This window comes from Nipponia nippon, unplaced genomic scaffold (genome assembly GCF_047370975.1).
Source record: "Nipponia nippon isolate SJK-2023a ecotype South Korea unplaced genomic scaffold, ASM4737097v1 scaffold_16, whole genome shotgun sequence".
NCBI classification, from domain to species: domain Eukaryota; kingdom Metazoa; phylum Chordata; class Aves; order Pelecaniformes; family Threskiornithidae; genus Nipponia; species Nipponia nippon.
The window spans coordinates 10,742,437-10,757,214 of NW_028262332.1; the positions used below are offsets into that span (position 1 = coordinate 10,742,437).

The 14,778-nt window shown below is 52.9% G+C and overlaps 1 protein-coding gene across 16 annotated transcripts in view; it reads left to right on the forward strand.

Moving 5' to 3' along the window:
* Positions 1 to 14,778, forward strand: part of DAB2IP (DAB2 interacting protein) — a 212,866-nt gene that overhangs the window by 172,278 nt on the left and 25,810 nt on the right. For all 16 annotated transcript variants that reach the window (XR_015703796.1, XM_087753427.1, XM_087753434.1 and 13 more), the window contains 2 exons: positions 2,214 to 2,768; positions 13,371 to 13,515. Coding sequence is in view for 15 of the 16 variants with exons in the window: in XM_087753427.1 (XP_087609553.1) it covers positions 2,214 to 2,768; positions 13,371 to 13,515 (700 nt within the window). In the remaining variant the exon portion in view is untranslated. The remainder of the gene's footprint in view (positions 1 to 2,213; positions 2,769 to 13,370; positions 13,516 to 14,778) is intronic.

Genomic DNA, 14,778 nt, shown 5'->3' on the forward strand with positions numbered 1-14,778 from the left:
GTAGTGGCTTTGAGGAATTGCCTCTGTTCTAGTCAGTTCCTCGTTATTACATTTTATAGCCCAGTGCATAGTAGCAGCAGGGGATGTATTGTCATTTCAGTGAGTAAGTGTAACTGTGGGTCAGCCTTTTTCCATATTGCTTTCTTCTACAATTATATTTACAGGCAAGTGCCAATTATTTCTTCCCCTCTTTTCTCAGCACATGCTGCTTCAGCTGTTGCTAAGAATTGATCAGACCTGAAGCATCTTCAGTCTTGTTCTGTTACTGATGATACTTGCCACTTACGTAGGACTTCCCACCTCCCAAAAGCTCTGGGGCAGATGTCAGGTAGCTGCCAGCAAAGTTACAAGACTGAATAGCCTGAAGAGTTCACATATCGCACTTCGGACTCCGGCAGTGTTTGCTGTGTCTGCTTTAGCGATGGAGAAACTCAGATGCCCATGGCAGCGAGTTCTCTGAGGCGACAGTGGAGCGTAGCTTTCCCTTCTCCAGTCAGCTGAGGTGGCAAAGTCGTCCCCTCTGGGATCTACAGAAACAAATCCTGCTCTTCACTAGAACACAGGGCCACCCAATATGCGGTTCTATGGCCCACTAAGACTAAGTACATCCTAAAATAAAATCTACAGCTGCTTCTCCCTCTCTGCACTGGAGTTAGCTAACAAAGATTGATCAGGACTAATCAGCTGCAGGATTTCACAACTGACGAGCTCAATCAACAAGTCTTTTTCTGCTGATCAGAGAAGATGCAAATGATGGGATCCTGCGAATTCATTCCTAGCATCAGAGCCCCATAACTGTGCGTACAAGTTAGGTCCAGGCCTGGTGGGTTGCTGAAGGAGCCCTCTGTGTCGGAGTTTATTGTTCCCAGCGCAGTGCCAAATGTCAGTATAAAAGATTTCCTTCAATATCGGAATGGGAGCAGCGGAGGGGAGAGGTGGACTTCTGCCTCTAGCAGCGTGCTCCTGCTTGTGGAGTTCAGTGGCTCCGGTGCTTTCCGAGTGCAGCAGCCCGGTAGTAATGATCTGAAGGAGCTGTGTAAGGTTTGCGTGGTCACACTTGCCGTGAGAAAGGTCCCGGGAATGTGAGTTGGGGCTGGGCACGTCACTACGGCTTTGAGATGCAGTGTTCAGTGGAAATTCATCTGGAAGTGTGCCCTCATCTCAAAACATGCCATTAACTGATGGCTAACTTTCCATCTTTGTTTGAGTTCATAGACAATAAACTCTCAGTATCTGACTTGATATTTCTGTCAGGAATTCAGTGTTCTTGTATAGTTCCTGTGTGTGCTTCCTGAACCTACAGTACCCCATTGTGGGCTTCCAGCGGAAATGTCCCTGCCCAGACTCCTAGGCTGAGCAGAGTACGCCGTGGTCGCTGTGTCAGTGAGGGGTTTCCAAACAAAGCAGGTTACTGCAGAATCCCTAGCAGCGGTTCAGCTGCGAGTGCTCTATCTTTCAAGTCGCTCCTGCAACAAACGCCCCTGGGTGTTCTTCCAGGTTGAGGGCAGCATCACTGGGGAGCTCTTAAGGATCCACAGTATCCTTTGCTCCGTTGTTGTTTAAAAGATACCCGAGCCAAATTTCTATTTCTGAATTGTAATGATTCTCCTGTGGAACTCACTCTGTCTCCCGTAATTCCTCTCGATGTTTTAGTTGGGTGCTCTGGACTTCTGCCCTAAAACATCGTGAGCTTTTGTAAAAGCTTGTTTCCCCGCCAGAGGTGGTTGCATTCCAGCCATGGATGAGGTGGTCCCTGGGTGTGTGTTCAGATCCCTTTATTGTTGCTCTGTTACGATAAAGAAAACGTGCTCCAGCGCTGCTGTAAAGCAGCTGTACTAAAAAAAGGAGGTGGTTGTGAGATACCTGTAACGTAGCTTCTGTTTTGCAAAAGCCATTAATGATCGGTGAGGTTCTTTCCGTTTCTTCTGAGGCCCTCTTGGCAGTGAATGGGATGATTTGGAGGGGTTTTATCTTCCTTGTTCCTTATATTAATTGGCACCAACAGACATGGAGAGCATGGTGATATTTGGAAAATTAACATAAGTAGTGTTATTATGCAAATTCCTGAGAGCCAGTATTTCCTTAAAATAAAATGTAATTAAGCCTCTGCTCATTTAGCACATCCGAAATAATTAATTCGTATCTCCAGTTTTGTTGTGCTTGGCTTCGTGGGCTTTTTATTGACCTCTTTTTCCTTTGCATCTTTTTTTCAGGACAACAGCAGAAGGGTAGAGAATATGTTAAAGTTATGGATTATTGAAGCCAAGGACCTGCCAGCTAAGAAAAAGTACTTGTGTGAATTATGCCTGGATGACGTTCTTTATGCACGAACTACCTGTAAATTGAAAACTGATAATGTATTTTGGGGGGAGCACTTTGAATTTAATAACCTCCCATCGCTCAAAAACATTACTGTGCACTTATACAAAGAGACTGACAAGAAGAAAAAGAAGGACAAGACCAATTTCATTGGACAAGTGAACATCCCCGTCAGCTCTGTCACGGGCCGGCAGTTTGTAGAGAAGTGGTACCCAGTGGTCAGCCCCAACCCCGGTAAGGGCAAGTCCCCGGGGCCCATGATCCGCATCAAGTCACGCTACCAGAGCATGAGCATTCTTCCCATGGAGATGTACAAAGAGTTTGCGGAGTACATCACTAACAATTACATGGTGCTGTGCTCGGTGCTGGAGCCCTCGCTGAGCGTGAAGAACAAAGAGGAGATGGCGTCTGCGCTGGTGCACATCCTGCAGAGTACAGGCAAGGCCAAGGTAAGACCCTTCGTCATCCGTACCATCCTGCCAGGGACCATCAGGAGCAGACTCCTGTGTTGGGTTTTGGAAGTCGCCACATTGGTCGAGTTTCAGGCCTAGCCATCATTAATACACTCTAATTTTGCTTTTAATTACAAACAAGTTGGTAGCATGTGCAGTGTGAATTGCTTAATTAGCAAAGAGGTCGGTGGGACCACAAGATACCAACAGAGTCATTTTTCTCTCCTTCTGGTGGCTCAGGGGCCAGGCTCTTTATAAACAGGCACAAATGTGAAAGTAAGCCAGAAGGCAGTTTTCAGGGATGAAATGTAAGCAATGCTGGCTTAAGGTAAGCAGCCTGTGTGTGCTGGCTATTCCTGTGGGAACCCAGCAGGTTCCCTGCTCTGCTCCCTGCCTGTCACCGTGCTGCTGTGCTGGGCACCCAGCACCTCGGGAGCTGAACGGGAGTGAACAGCGTCTTGAGAATCGCAGAGCGAAGTCCGCCTGTGGGCATGCATGTCTCTGAATCAGTGCTCAGTCTTTGGGGTCTGTCATGCTTCTGGAAGGGAGGTGTGAGGGAGGGCAGCAGTGTGGGAAAGCCCAGGGGTCCTGGGGTGCTCCCAGGGCAGGGCTCGCTGCGGGGTTGGTGCCGGCCAACTTGCGAGTGGTGGAAGTTCAGTTTTTGTGGACCGCTCTGTCTGAACATCCTTCATGGCTGGGAATCCCCCACCAGGTCTGGGGAAGAAGCAGGCCAGGAGGAGGCAGAGAGTGGGACTTTGTCCTGGTTGTGATCCGTGAGGGTACAGGCAGGGTGAGCAGAGCTGGAAACCCCCTTACTGTAGAGCACAGGCGAGCGCTGAGGTCCCTGGCACATGGGACATGGAGTCGTGTGGCCCGTCTGCCGCAGAGCGTCCTTCGTCCCCAGCTGGCATGGCACAGCCACGGTGGGCAGTGCCAATGTCAGGAGCGCAGGAGTTAAAGCACCAGCATTTTTCTCTGTTAACGTCTCCCTGAACTCTGCAGGGGGGAGCTGGGGAAGAGCAAGATTTCCAAAGCTTTTCCAGTGCTGAGGAGACATGAGCTCCTCACCTGAGGGGGAATCGTAAGGCTCTGCTTCCTCCACAGCTGCCAGTGCTGCCTGGGACCGTGGCAGGGTTCATGGATTAGATTTAGTTACCATCTGTCGAACAGAGAAGTGGCTTGGCCTCCTGATCTAGTTCAAGGCAGGCAAAGCTCACTGAGAGGATTGCGAGGCTGTGGGCCTGCTATTGCAGAGGCAGAGAAAATAGCTCAGTTAAAGCCTTCCTGATCCCAGGCAGCAGTGTCAGACCCCCGGAGCGCAGGGAAGGATGGCAGCCCCGGTCCCCTTGGCTGCGTTACCCTCAGTGGGGACAGGAGTGGCTTGCGATTCACGGCATGTGGAAGAACGCTCCGTGGTTATACAAGGAGAGCATCGTAGGTGTCCCTCTCCTCGCTCCTTGTGCCGGGGTTTTGGCACCATCAGCCGTGGTTTCTGGGCACAACCCTGCCTTCTGCTGGTACCGCTCCTCCCCACGCACCGGGGGCTGTGCTGCCTTTGGCTGCGGCTCTGACGGCCCAGGTGCCAGGGCTCTTGTTGGAATGAGGTTGCCACGAAAAGCCCTGTCCATGGCTTACACGGTTCTGGTGCAAAAGGCTTCAGGTGTCACCCTGATCTCAGTCACCACGGATCATGTGCGGGCATGGCTGAGAGCTGTTGTTGCTGCTTCTGCCGTTTCCCTCTTCTCATTGGTGCTGGAGAGGCCCCAGAGAGAGCAAGTGTGTTTCTAGACATGTGTCTGCATCGGTGCTTGAGATCCCGGAGGCTCTACGTGGGGGACACAGCAAAGAGTAAACAGGCTTGATGAATTTCCCCCTAAAATGGAGCTTCTGCTTTCCCGGCCTGTCATCCGCCGTCAGCATTAGCAGAGGGCGTAGGGAGCTGTCAGAGCAACAGGAGTTATTGGAGCATGGGAACCAGGTGGTGCATCCTTTGCAGAGGAGTTGGACAAGCAGAGAAAGGGAAAAGCAGCAGTAAGGTAAAAAAACAATGAATGGGAGAGGAAAACACCCACTCACCGCTGCTTGTGTGACATGGGTGCACCCCGCCACTGCTCAGGGAGGCTCCCTGGTGGCTAAGCACCGTGGCCTAGTGAGGGGACACAGCACAGGAGACCGGCAGGCTGGTGCCCGGGCTGCATGGGGAGGCTGAGCTGGCGTTGCCGTCTCTGCCCTCCACCGGGCAGCCCCTCTCAGCCCGCTCCAGGGAGAAGGACTGGCCAGGATGAGTCCAAGCACTTAAAAAAGTCTGATTGCGTGCTGCCTGCTCTCCCTCTCCCTGAGCATCGCCTGGCTGGACCCTCAGCAGGGCTCTGAGCACCTCCCTGGAGTTTCAGAAACGCAAACAACAGTCTCTTAGGCTTTCTTCCCAGCCAGTCTGCAGGAGAAACAGTTTGTTTCATTTTTCTTTTGTTTGTAGGTAACGTGGCTCTGTATGTGTTTGCTGGGGAAAGCGTGCGCCTGCAGGCAGGTCTGGCTCTGAACTGCATCCGGTTTTGTCCTCAGGGACACGGTTCCTTCAGCCCAGACTCACCCAGCACCGAACGCCCGCTCGTTCGGAGGCCCCACTGAGCAGGAAGGTAAAACAGCCGTGGCCTGAGGTAGGGTACAGTGGGTTTTGAAATGGGGTTCAGAGCCCAGGAGGAGGAGAACAGATCCCCGTGGGCCAGGAGCCCAGCGAGCAGGGATGGTGCCGGAGGAGCCGGCATGCTGCTGGATGAGGCCTGAGAATGTAGAAAGTGGGGCCGGGTCCCAGCCTCTGAGGGGTGAGGACCTCAGCCCAGTCCGGCAGCAGTGAGCGCCCTGCTCCCCGGCACCGGCGTGCAGGGGCCATGGGGCAGCGGCCCCCTCCTCCAGCCTCTGTCCTCCTGTGACCCTCCAAAGCTCGCCCGCGCTGGAGGTGCGTTCCCCTCCTTGTGCCTTGCCAAGAGCCTTTCCAGTGACCTCTTCAGAGCTCTCCCCTGCCCTGAAGAGTGCAGACATGGCAATCAGCAGCCACTGATTTATTTTGCTGATAAAGGGGGTTTTGTGGATCTTGGCTGCTGTAGCTGACGCTAAAGCAGCAATTACAGTTGGAGTGAGAAACAAGTGTCCGGTAGATTATCTATGAAGACTTGTTAGCAGCTAATTGCTCTCGCACTGTTTCAAGCCCTGTTTTCCTGTAGCGATTTGCTGTAAATATGGTGTAATCCCTTAATGAGGCATGGCCGATTGGGTACGTGTGTCCACCCAGAGCTACGCTGCAGGAGTTCCCGTGTGGGAGAGGTGCGATCTGGTGCGGTGCAGATGATGCCGCGTGTGCCAGCCACAGCCAGGCCCCCGGCCACCAGCATCCCCGTGCAGCCCCGCGGATGGCAGAAGGGCCATCCTTCCCTGCAGCCACCCCACTCCTTTGCAGTAATGCGCCGTCCCCCACCAGGCAGGTATCGTTACCTGGAGCTGCCAAAACGCAGAGGCACTGCCTGAGTCCCTCCTGCTGGAGAGGCACAGCACATAAAGCTGCAGGCAGAAGGGGGACAAGGGCTGTAGCTGAATTTTCTCCCTAAATATCTGCTTCCTGGGCTTCATAGCCATATCACAATAGATTAAAAGGCGGAGAATGAAAGCAGAGAGTCCTCTCTGGAGTCAAAGTCCATGCTTCCTTTGATCTCTGTTCGGGAAAGGGAAAAGCTTCATCCCTGCAGTGCTGCACAAGGGTTTGGTGTGCATCAGGGCACGCCTGGAAAGCCCTGACCAGCCGCCAAGGCAAATAGGTGGAGAGAGGGGGAAAAGCATTTTGATAAAGTTAAGAGTGCAAACGGTCTGACTGAGGGAGCCGCCCCAGCCCACTGGAAAGTCTGACAGACATCCAGAACTACATCAGCTCGCCCAATGCAAGCGGTTGTTCAGTGTCTCTATTTATGGCAAGTAGGGGCTGGAAGAGGCATCGCTGTGCCGTCAGAGGGACATCGTTTTGTGGCTAAACACAGAGCTGTGGGCTCTCAGCGTCTGTCCACTTGTTATGTGCTTCATCTTCCCGGGCAGAGCACTGATAAAATGTTACCTGTAAGGGTGTGGAGAGATGCCTGACTATTTTCATGTGTTTTGCAACCCGTAGACAAAAGACACAAAGTCGTAATTAAAAGTATTTCTGTTGCCATGCTTGGTGTTGCTGGGAGTGCTCACCCCTGCCATTAGCATGGCTTGATGTGGCCCGTGTGATGTGGTTACGGACAGGGAGGCTGCATCCTTCCCAAAGCGAGACCAAGTGTGACTTTCGATGCTTCCAGAATATTTCCCATGCTTCGATTTGTTTCAGGGCTCTCTTACAACTTTTGGAGCTCAGTTCATGACCATAAATATATAAAAAAACGCTTGTCCAAATAGTTGGTAGATCAAACGCAGCATTAGACAAGCTCTAACTAACCAGCTGCTCACTTGAAATAAATATTTATCATGTTGTGAATGGAGTGAAGAATAAACATGTGTCCCTGTTTGTTTATGCTGCAAGGATTTGCTTCAGTGAAGCAGATGTATTTACTCCCCCCGTGCAAGCCTGCTGGAAGCTCCCCACGCTCCCTTCCTCGGTGGTGCGGGCTGTTTGGTCGGAGCTTTGCTGGCAGTGCCAGTTTAAGTGCAGGACCTGCAAATACTACGCAGGACTGCCTAAAAGTGACTGCTCGGCTCGGGGACCAGGAGGTGAGTGGCACGGCCCAGGAAGCTGCTGGGCTTGGAGGCCGGTGGTGCCAGGGCTTGGTCAGTCCCTTCGGGGAGCACTGGTCCCTTATCTGCACTGGAAGGGCTGTGGACACAGGGCAGCGAGGATGCTGCACACATTGAGCTGTAGACGAGACGGGCAGCAGCCATATCATTTCCCCCACAAAGAGTTGATCTCCCTGATAATATTTTATAGCAGCCATAGTTGTGCTCATAAGGCTTTTAATCAGTTTTATGAACACCCCCACTGTTTTTCCCCCTCTCCCTAAACACAACAGTCAGGCTGGCTGACGGGACGGAGAAGGCCGGTGAGTGGCAGCTGTAGAGATCAGTGCTGTGGCTGTCGGGGTGGCGCGCGGTTCCTAAGCCTGCTGTGTGGGATCCGGCCCCTCTGCCCTCGCGGGGGGGCGGGGGGGGTGGTCGCGCAGTGTGTTAGGGCTGTATCCCTCAGTTAGGTTTTCTTATTGCTGTGAGCAAGGTGATGCCTGTGCTTTAACCCTCGCATTGCCACTTCACCTCCTTTTCCCAGGGAGAATTAGAAGATGCCAGCAGCATCAAGAATGAGCTCTAGTGCTCAAAGGAGGAAAAATCACTGTGTTTCCCAGCAGAGAAGTGTCCAGCACAGACCCCCAGAGGAACTGTGTGGCAGTGAAGAGCTGAGGACTGCTGGTTGCGGTCCTTGGTTTCGCACCGTCTGCCCAGGACCCAGGCGCTGCCCCTCTGCCGCTCTCCTTGCACAGCTCAGCACCGTCGAGTGCTGCGTTTCTCTGCCACTGCAGCGCTGACACGCAGGCGTGCCCTGACACTCATCCACCTGTAACCTACAGCCCTACCAACCCCTGGTGTTTTTCACCTTTGCATAAAAGCCCAGCTAGACTCTGTGCTAGTCTTTGAAATAAGCAGTAATCTTATTACCTTTATCAATTCAATCCTCTTAAGGTTAAGTCAATCCTATTAATCAGGCTTGTGATGTGGAGAACCTTATTATTTCAAAGTCAATCTGCCCATCAGTCAGTTACGATAGTGGGAACAATCCGCTCCAGCCCAGAGGGGTGCGTGACCCAAGTGGTGGCGCGGGGCCGCGGGTCTCATCAGCTCCGTGACACCCTGCGTGCTCCAGCTGTGGACGCGTCCCTGAGAGGCTGGGGCTGGAGGACCTTCCCGGGATGGTGAGGTGCAAAATCCTGGGTGTGGACAGGATATGTCCTGCAAAACTTGTGTGCTTGTTCGTTATGTCTCTGGAAAGGCTCCCTTTACCTAGGAAACGCTCCTGCTCTCACCACCGCCGTGCCAGGCACTGGCTGGCTCCATCTTTCTGTCTCCTGGGCTCAGGAGCTGGAGGAGGGAGGCATTGCCCTGTGACACCCCCCGAGCACAGGGACTGGCACCTTGAGCCCCTTCGGAACGGGGATACGTGATGTAGACAGGCCCCTCGCCAGGGTGAGGAGGGCTTTCTTGGCACTGGCAAGTGCAAGCACTGGAAGTCCCAAGCTCAGCGCCCCCAGTCCGGCGGTGGTGCTCTGGGCAGGCAGGGCTGTCAGCTGTCGATCAGATGTGTGACTGAATTAGCCGTCTTCTCTGCTCCGGCTTCGTCCCCTGTGAAGAAGCTTTGTCTTCCCATTTTTTGTGTTTGAGCAATGCGATTAGTCCGCTTCCTTGGTCCTGTTGACATGGGCAATGAAGGATTGTTTTCTTGAGCAGGTGTTGGTTTTTCTCTCAGTGGACTTCACTTTTCAATGAGCCTTTTCCAATTCAGGCCACCCCCAGGGCAGCCGGGCCCTGCGCCGATGCCGATGCCGGCTGGCGCAGGGCTGCAGCGTGCTCTTTTCCAGGGCATCGCCCCTATTTCCATATTCTCCTTCCAGGTTCCCCAGGCAAAGGTTTGGGGGATCCGCCACAGCAGCATGCAGCAGTCCTGCTGCGAGACGACTGATTTAGTCAGATGTCCTGAATTGCTGCACATGTGAGGGATGAGGCAGGGGTTAGGACACGTTTCCCCACCCACAGGAAGATGCTGTTTGGTTGTGGTTTGAGACAGGAGGATGAATTCACCCAGGTGAAGCAGGGGAAGCAGCATCTGAAGCTCAACGGATGAAGACCCAGGGGAAATGGAAATGTTTTTAGGCTACACCACAGCTAAATCAGGATGGAGACATTTGAGGGACAGAGCGAGGCACATGGAGCAAACCCAGGCTCAGGCCAGCGCTGCTGGCTGCCCTGTGCAGGCAGGGCGGGTGCTGGGGGTGACAGCCCGGGACGGCGGTCTGGAGGATGCTGTGGCCGAGGATCTGGGGAGATGAGCTGCGGAGCAGCGCCGGCGTCCCAGGCGGAGGGGAAGCTGCGGCACTGGAAGCACTTTGTGGTGGCTTTTGAGCCCTGCGGTGGTGCTGAGGACTGTGCCTGCCGCCTGCCTGCTGCTGCCTGCTGGGGGGACGGGGCTGCCACTCCAGCAGCAAAACTCCGGCGTGTGTTTCTGGAGAACTGGAGGAGCTGCCTTAGAATAGCACATGCTGCTGTGGGCTCATGCGTGGTTCCTTTGAAAAGCAGTGGAAACCAGTGCGGCCTTATGCTGTCATGCTCTGAATTTATTTATTTATGAATTGCATGTGCAGTGACTGAAGTTGCACAGGTTCAGCTGTGTCCAGTCTGAAGCAAATACCCTTAAAATAAACTCAGGAGCAAGCCTGAAGAACACTGCCACAGCCCTTAATTTTTTCTGTGGACCTTTTCCTTCCCCTCTCGACTCCAATGTAATGAAATAAAGCATCTTATTTTCTCCCATTGCCAGGGGCCCTAACTAAAAACAACCCCCTGCTGATCTCTGCTGCTCAGAAACAGGGAGTTTTATTGGCTTTAGTTATTGCATTTTATTCAGAGCCTTGTATGTGGGTGAGTGAGGCCCCCGGAGGGATTTGACAAGTATTTGCATTCCATTTGTGTCTTCCGAGTGCTGGCTGCTGGCATACTTAAGGCAGAGATACCAGACGTGTGATCCAGAGCTGATGTGGCTTTTTTCTGTGGAGGGAAGGCAAGATCTGGAAGATGGCCCTGGGACAGAACTTGCAGGATGTCATGGGAACTGACCCACGGACGAGGCTCCTTTCCCGCGGCTAGCAGAGCTCCGCTCACGCAAGGACGCTGGCTGTGGGTATTTGGATCCCTGATGTATCTCGGGGCCGGTTCGTACAGCCCGGGGAGATGCCTCCTGCAGCCCAGGGAGGCTGGACCTGCTGGGGAGGGGGAGAAGCCCTGGCCTGGGGGATGCTGTTGGCTATCCTGGCTCTCGCCTCCGTCCCCTGCTCAGTAACAAGGCCGGATTCTGCCACGTTACACCCCAGCTTTGGGTGCTGCGCCGTAATGGAGCTCTTTGGGATTTCAGCAGCTTTCCTTTCCGCTTTGGAGACAAGGGGTCGTTTTCTCAGCTGTCGAGCTGCAGCTGCTCCGGAGGGGATAACGACCGCAGGAGAGGTTTCGGAGGGATCTTCTCTGGCTTTGTGCGGAGTCCCACACTAGAATTTTGCCTCATTTTAAATGCTAGTGAATTCTGTAGATCAGCTAAAATCATCAAAATTCACATTATCGCTGGCTAAAACTGGGCCCCTGGGTTTCCACCGCTCAGCAGCCCTGGCTCGCGGTTGGGCTGTGCATCACAGCTTGGCCCCGCAGCCCGCGGCAGCCAGTCCTCAGCTGACAAGAGGGGGGAAAAGCAAACACTTGGCTAAGAGAAGCTATAAAACTCAGTGTTCCTGAGATAATTAGTATGTTGGGAAAGTGACAGGAAAGAGAATCAAGCAAAGCCAAGGTCAGCGGCTGCTAATTAAGAATCAGCACCTTGTGTCAGCCTGAGCTGTGGCTTGGAATTGAAACGTACCCCTGGAGAGACCCGGGAAGATAAAGGTGATAGAGTTACCCAGATAGCAGCTAACAGGATTTGAGCAGGGGTTTAAAGTTTCATTCCAGCTTGGCTGATAAAAGGGGCAAAATGAGAGAAAATAGTGGGGGGAGGCACGTGCTTTGCTTCCAGGAGGGAGTTTTGCCTCTGCAGCTGCCAGAGCATTGCAGACGTAGCGGGATCTGAGGAAGGAGATGATCTGGGTAAAGAAATAATGGAAGTGACTTTTTTTTCCAAAGCTCCTCCTCTGGCTGTTTTGGAGGCTCCTCTGGGAAGGTCATGGCAGCGTGTCAGTCCCAGTCATGGTCTTGTGGGGTGGCGGGAGGGATCGGGCCGTTGGGTGCTGCGGAGATGCCAGCCTTCCTGCCCTCCTCCCCTGCTCTCAGATGGGAGACAAACCCGCCTGCCACCTGGATTTCCCATTGTCTGGGACAGAAGCACAGTAATGAAGGGCCTGTGGATTAAATGATTTGGGTCCGTTGGGTTCAGATGGAGCTGTTTGTTGAACCTTGATTAAACTTCCAATGCACAGGCATCCATATGAAAAATGAAACGGAGCTAAGTGCCTCTCTTGCAAATCTCCCTGGCAGCAGCTGGGAGGGAATGGGACCTGAGTGTCCCCTCTGCCGAGCGTGGGCTGGGGCAGGCTGGGTCGTGGCCACAGCGCTGCAGGGGGCTCTGGGAGCTGTGCTTTGCCTGGGGACGGTGAGGACGGGACCGTGCTCCCGCCGCCCTGCCAGGAACGGGTTACATCTGGTATGGTCGTGACAAATGAAGGAGAATTTCTTAGTGAAAGGTTATTACTGAGCACATTATTTTGCTTTAGAGGAAGGCAGTTTAAAAAAGGTGCCCTTGATTGTAGAAGTGAATTGTACGTCAACATTGCTCTGTCTCCTGCGTGGGGAAACCGTAAGAGGTCTAACGCGTGTGATTTGCACGGTGCCAGCAGCCTGTTCCCTTGTCACCCAGGTGAGTGGTGCTGGGTGGGAGGAGGTCGCCCTCTCAGCACCCAGCCCAGTGAGGAGCTGGGCAGGAGCCCAGAGCTGCTTTTCCCATTAACAGTGCAGAGAAGAGAAGCTGAATATGTATTAGCATTAAAAACTGCATGGCATTTCTCCTGCGTTAACGCTAGCTACGGCACAGTAAATATCACACCACGTAGTGGATTTTCAGCAGAATGCATGGGGAGCTACGCGACCCTCTCTGATCAGTTAACGCTGTTGCTGAAGCAGACGTGGAGCTCGGTCTGAAGTGCTGGTTTTCTGTTAGAATTTGCAATTCAGTAGCCCAGCCTGACACACGGGGCAGCTGTCAGCGCATGGTCTGCTCCTGCTCGCCCCTTCCATTGCTCTGCAGCACAGAGGATGATAAAATTGCATAGTATGTGGTTGTGTGCCCATCAGACCAAACATGTGCCCAAAACGTGCGCTGTGGCAGTGCTGTTTGTTTCCATGAATACTAAGGGAGTAGGACATTTGAGCATCTTGATGCATATTACAGGATTGATTCTCAGCTCCTAACAGTGGGGCACAGCCCATGACATCTCAGTATGCCCCTGGTTTGCAACCAGTGCAGTTAAACACCAAATGCAGCCAATTTAACAGTGGAGAAAACGTTTCACCCACAAAACATGAGGCTGATATGAGACCCAGCCAAAAACCAGCACTGCTGGAGGGGTGAATGTGGTGCGGGCCTGGAATGAATCCTTTTTTGGGGTGCAAAAGTTGTGACTCTCTGGAGATTTATCTCTCCTTTTGTCTCCATGAGGCTGGAGAAACAGGAGAAAAGCGGGGCTGGTAGCAACGCAGAGTGCACACACGGGATCACCCACAGCACCTCCACTCCCTCTTGTGTCTTGCGGAGGTGAGACCTCTCCGGAGGAGGGGAGGCTGCCTGCTCTGCGGAACAAAGCGTGTGTCAGTGCGTGGTGACCCACCATGGGCTTTGCTTTCCAGGATTTCTTGACTGACCTGATGATGTCTGAAGTTGATCGCTGTGGTGAGAATGAGCATCTCATTTTCAGGGAGAATACACTGGCCACCAAAGCAATCGAAGAATACCTGAAGCTGGTGGGGCAGAAATACTTGCAAGATGCCTTAGGTACGTACAGAGCGTTGGCAAGTCTTGCCCAGAGAGGTGCTCCTCTAAGCCGCAGGGTGCTCTGCATGGTGGACACCATCAGCTGAGCCCTGATGGCCGTAGGAGGCACCAGGCTTTACCTGCCGGAGGGTTCCTCTGGCAGCGGGGTCCGAGCCCGGGGCAGAGCCACGGCTGCAGCGGGCCGCTCACTGCTCCCAGGTGAAGGTCACCGCTGAGTTAGCGCTTTAATCTGCTTTCCGAGGAGATAACAAATTGATATTTGAAGGCATTATGCCGCCTGCCAAGTCTTCTGTCTTGGCGCTGGCAGTGTCAGGGAGGCTGATTGAATCCTTCCCCTGATTGCACGCCCCCGCCAGAGGCGCTCCCCCGGTTCCCCGCAGCACTGGCGAGCCAGATGAAATCGCCTGAGTTACAGTGATGAGAGTTGCCTCCCAGATCGCACTGGGAACCCTCCTGGTGGTTTTTTAAGTGTTGGCTATGTTTATGGCTCCAAAAATATTTCTCTTGATGCAAATGAAAATAATTAGAGCTTCTGCTTCTGGGCAGGTGAGGAAGGAGCTGCTGTGTTGCTGTGTGCAGCCAGCACAGCACGAGGCTGGGGAGAGGCTGCCTTTGAAGCGTTAGGGCTGAACCCCAGCCGAAGGCAGCTCCATTGGATCCACAGCCGAGCAGGAGGATGAGCAGAGTTTCTACTGAGCTGTTCATTTTTCAGTATGTTGGGTTCCTACTAGTGGATTTGTGTAATGTTAGCAAGGAGGAAAGTACTGTAAATGCTTTATTAAGATAATAATAATCACAACATTGAGGAAGGGGAGATCGTTGGGCAAATTCAGTCAAACCAAGAGATAGCCCACAAGAATAGGAAAAGGAATATTATTTATTTCTGCCTTGTAATGCTTTCTGGTTGATGGCAAGTCTGTAAGTAGATTACCTCATAAAATTTCTAAAAAGCTAGGAGATTAATGAAGGCAGAGAATTCTGCAATATTCCCCTTTCAGGGCTCAATGCAAATGCTGCCAAGCCAGCTCCATCTAGTACAGGAGGAGCCTGCGGTTCTTGCTCGCTGTTCGGGGCCCTGATTCTGTGCAGGCCTTTTATCAGTGAAATGATTCATCTCTGTGTCACAAGGTAACACAATGCAGCATAGCGCTTTCCTTTAAACCGTGAAGCACAAGCAAGTAATAGGGCCGGATAATAACAGCAGGCATCACCTGCAGGCGAGCAGAGAGGTTCCAGAGCTCCCTGGCAGAGCTGAAAATACAT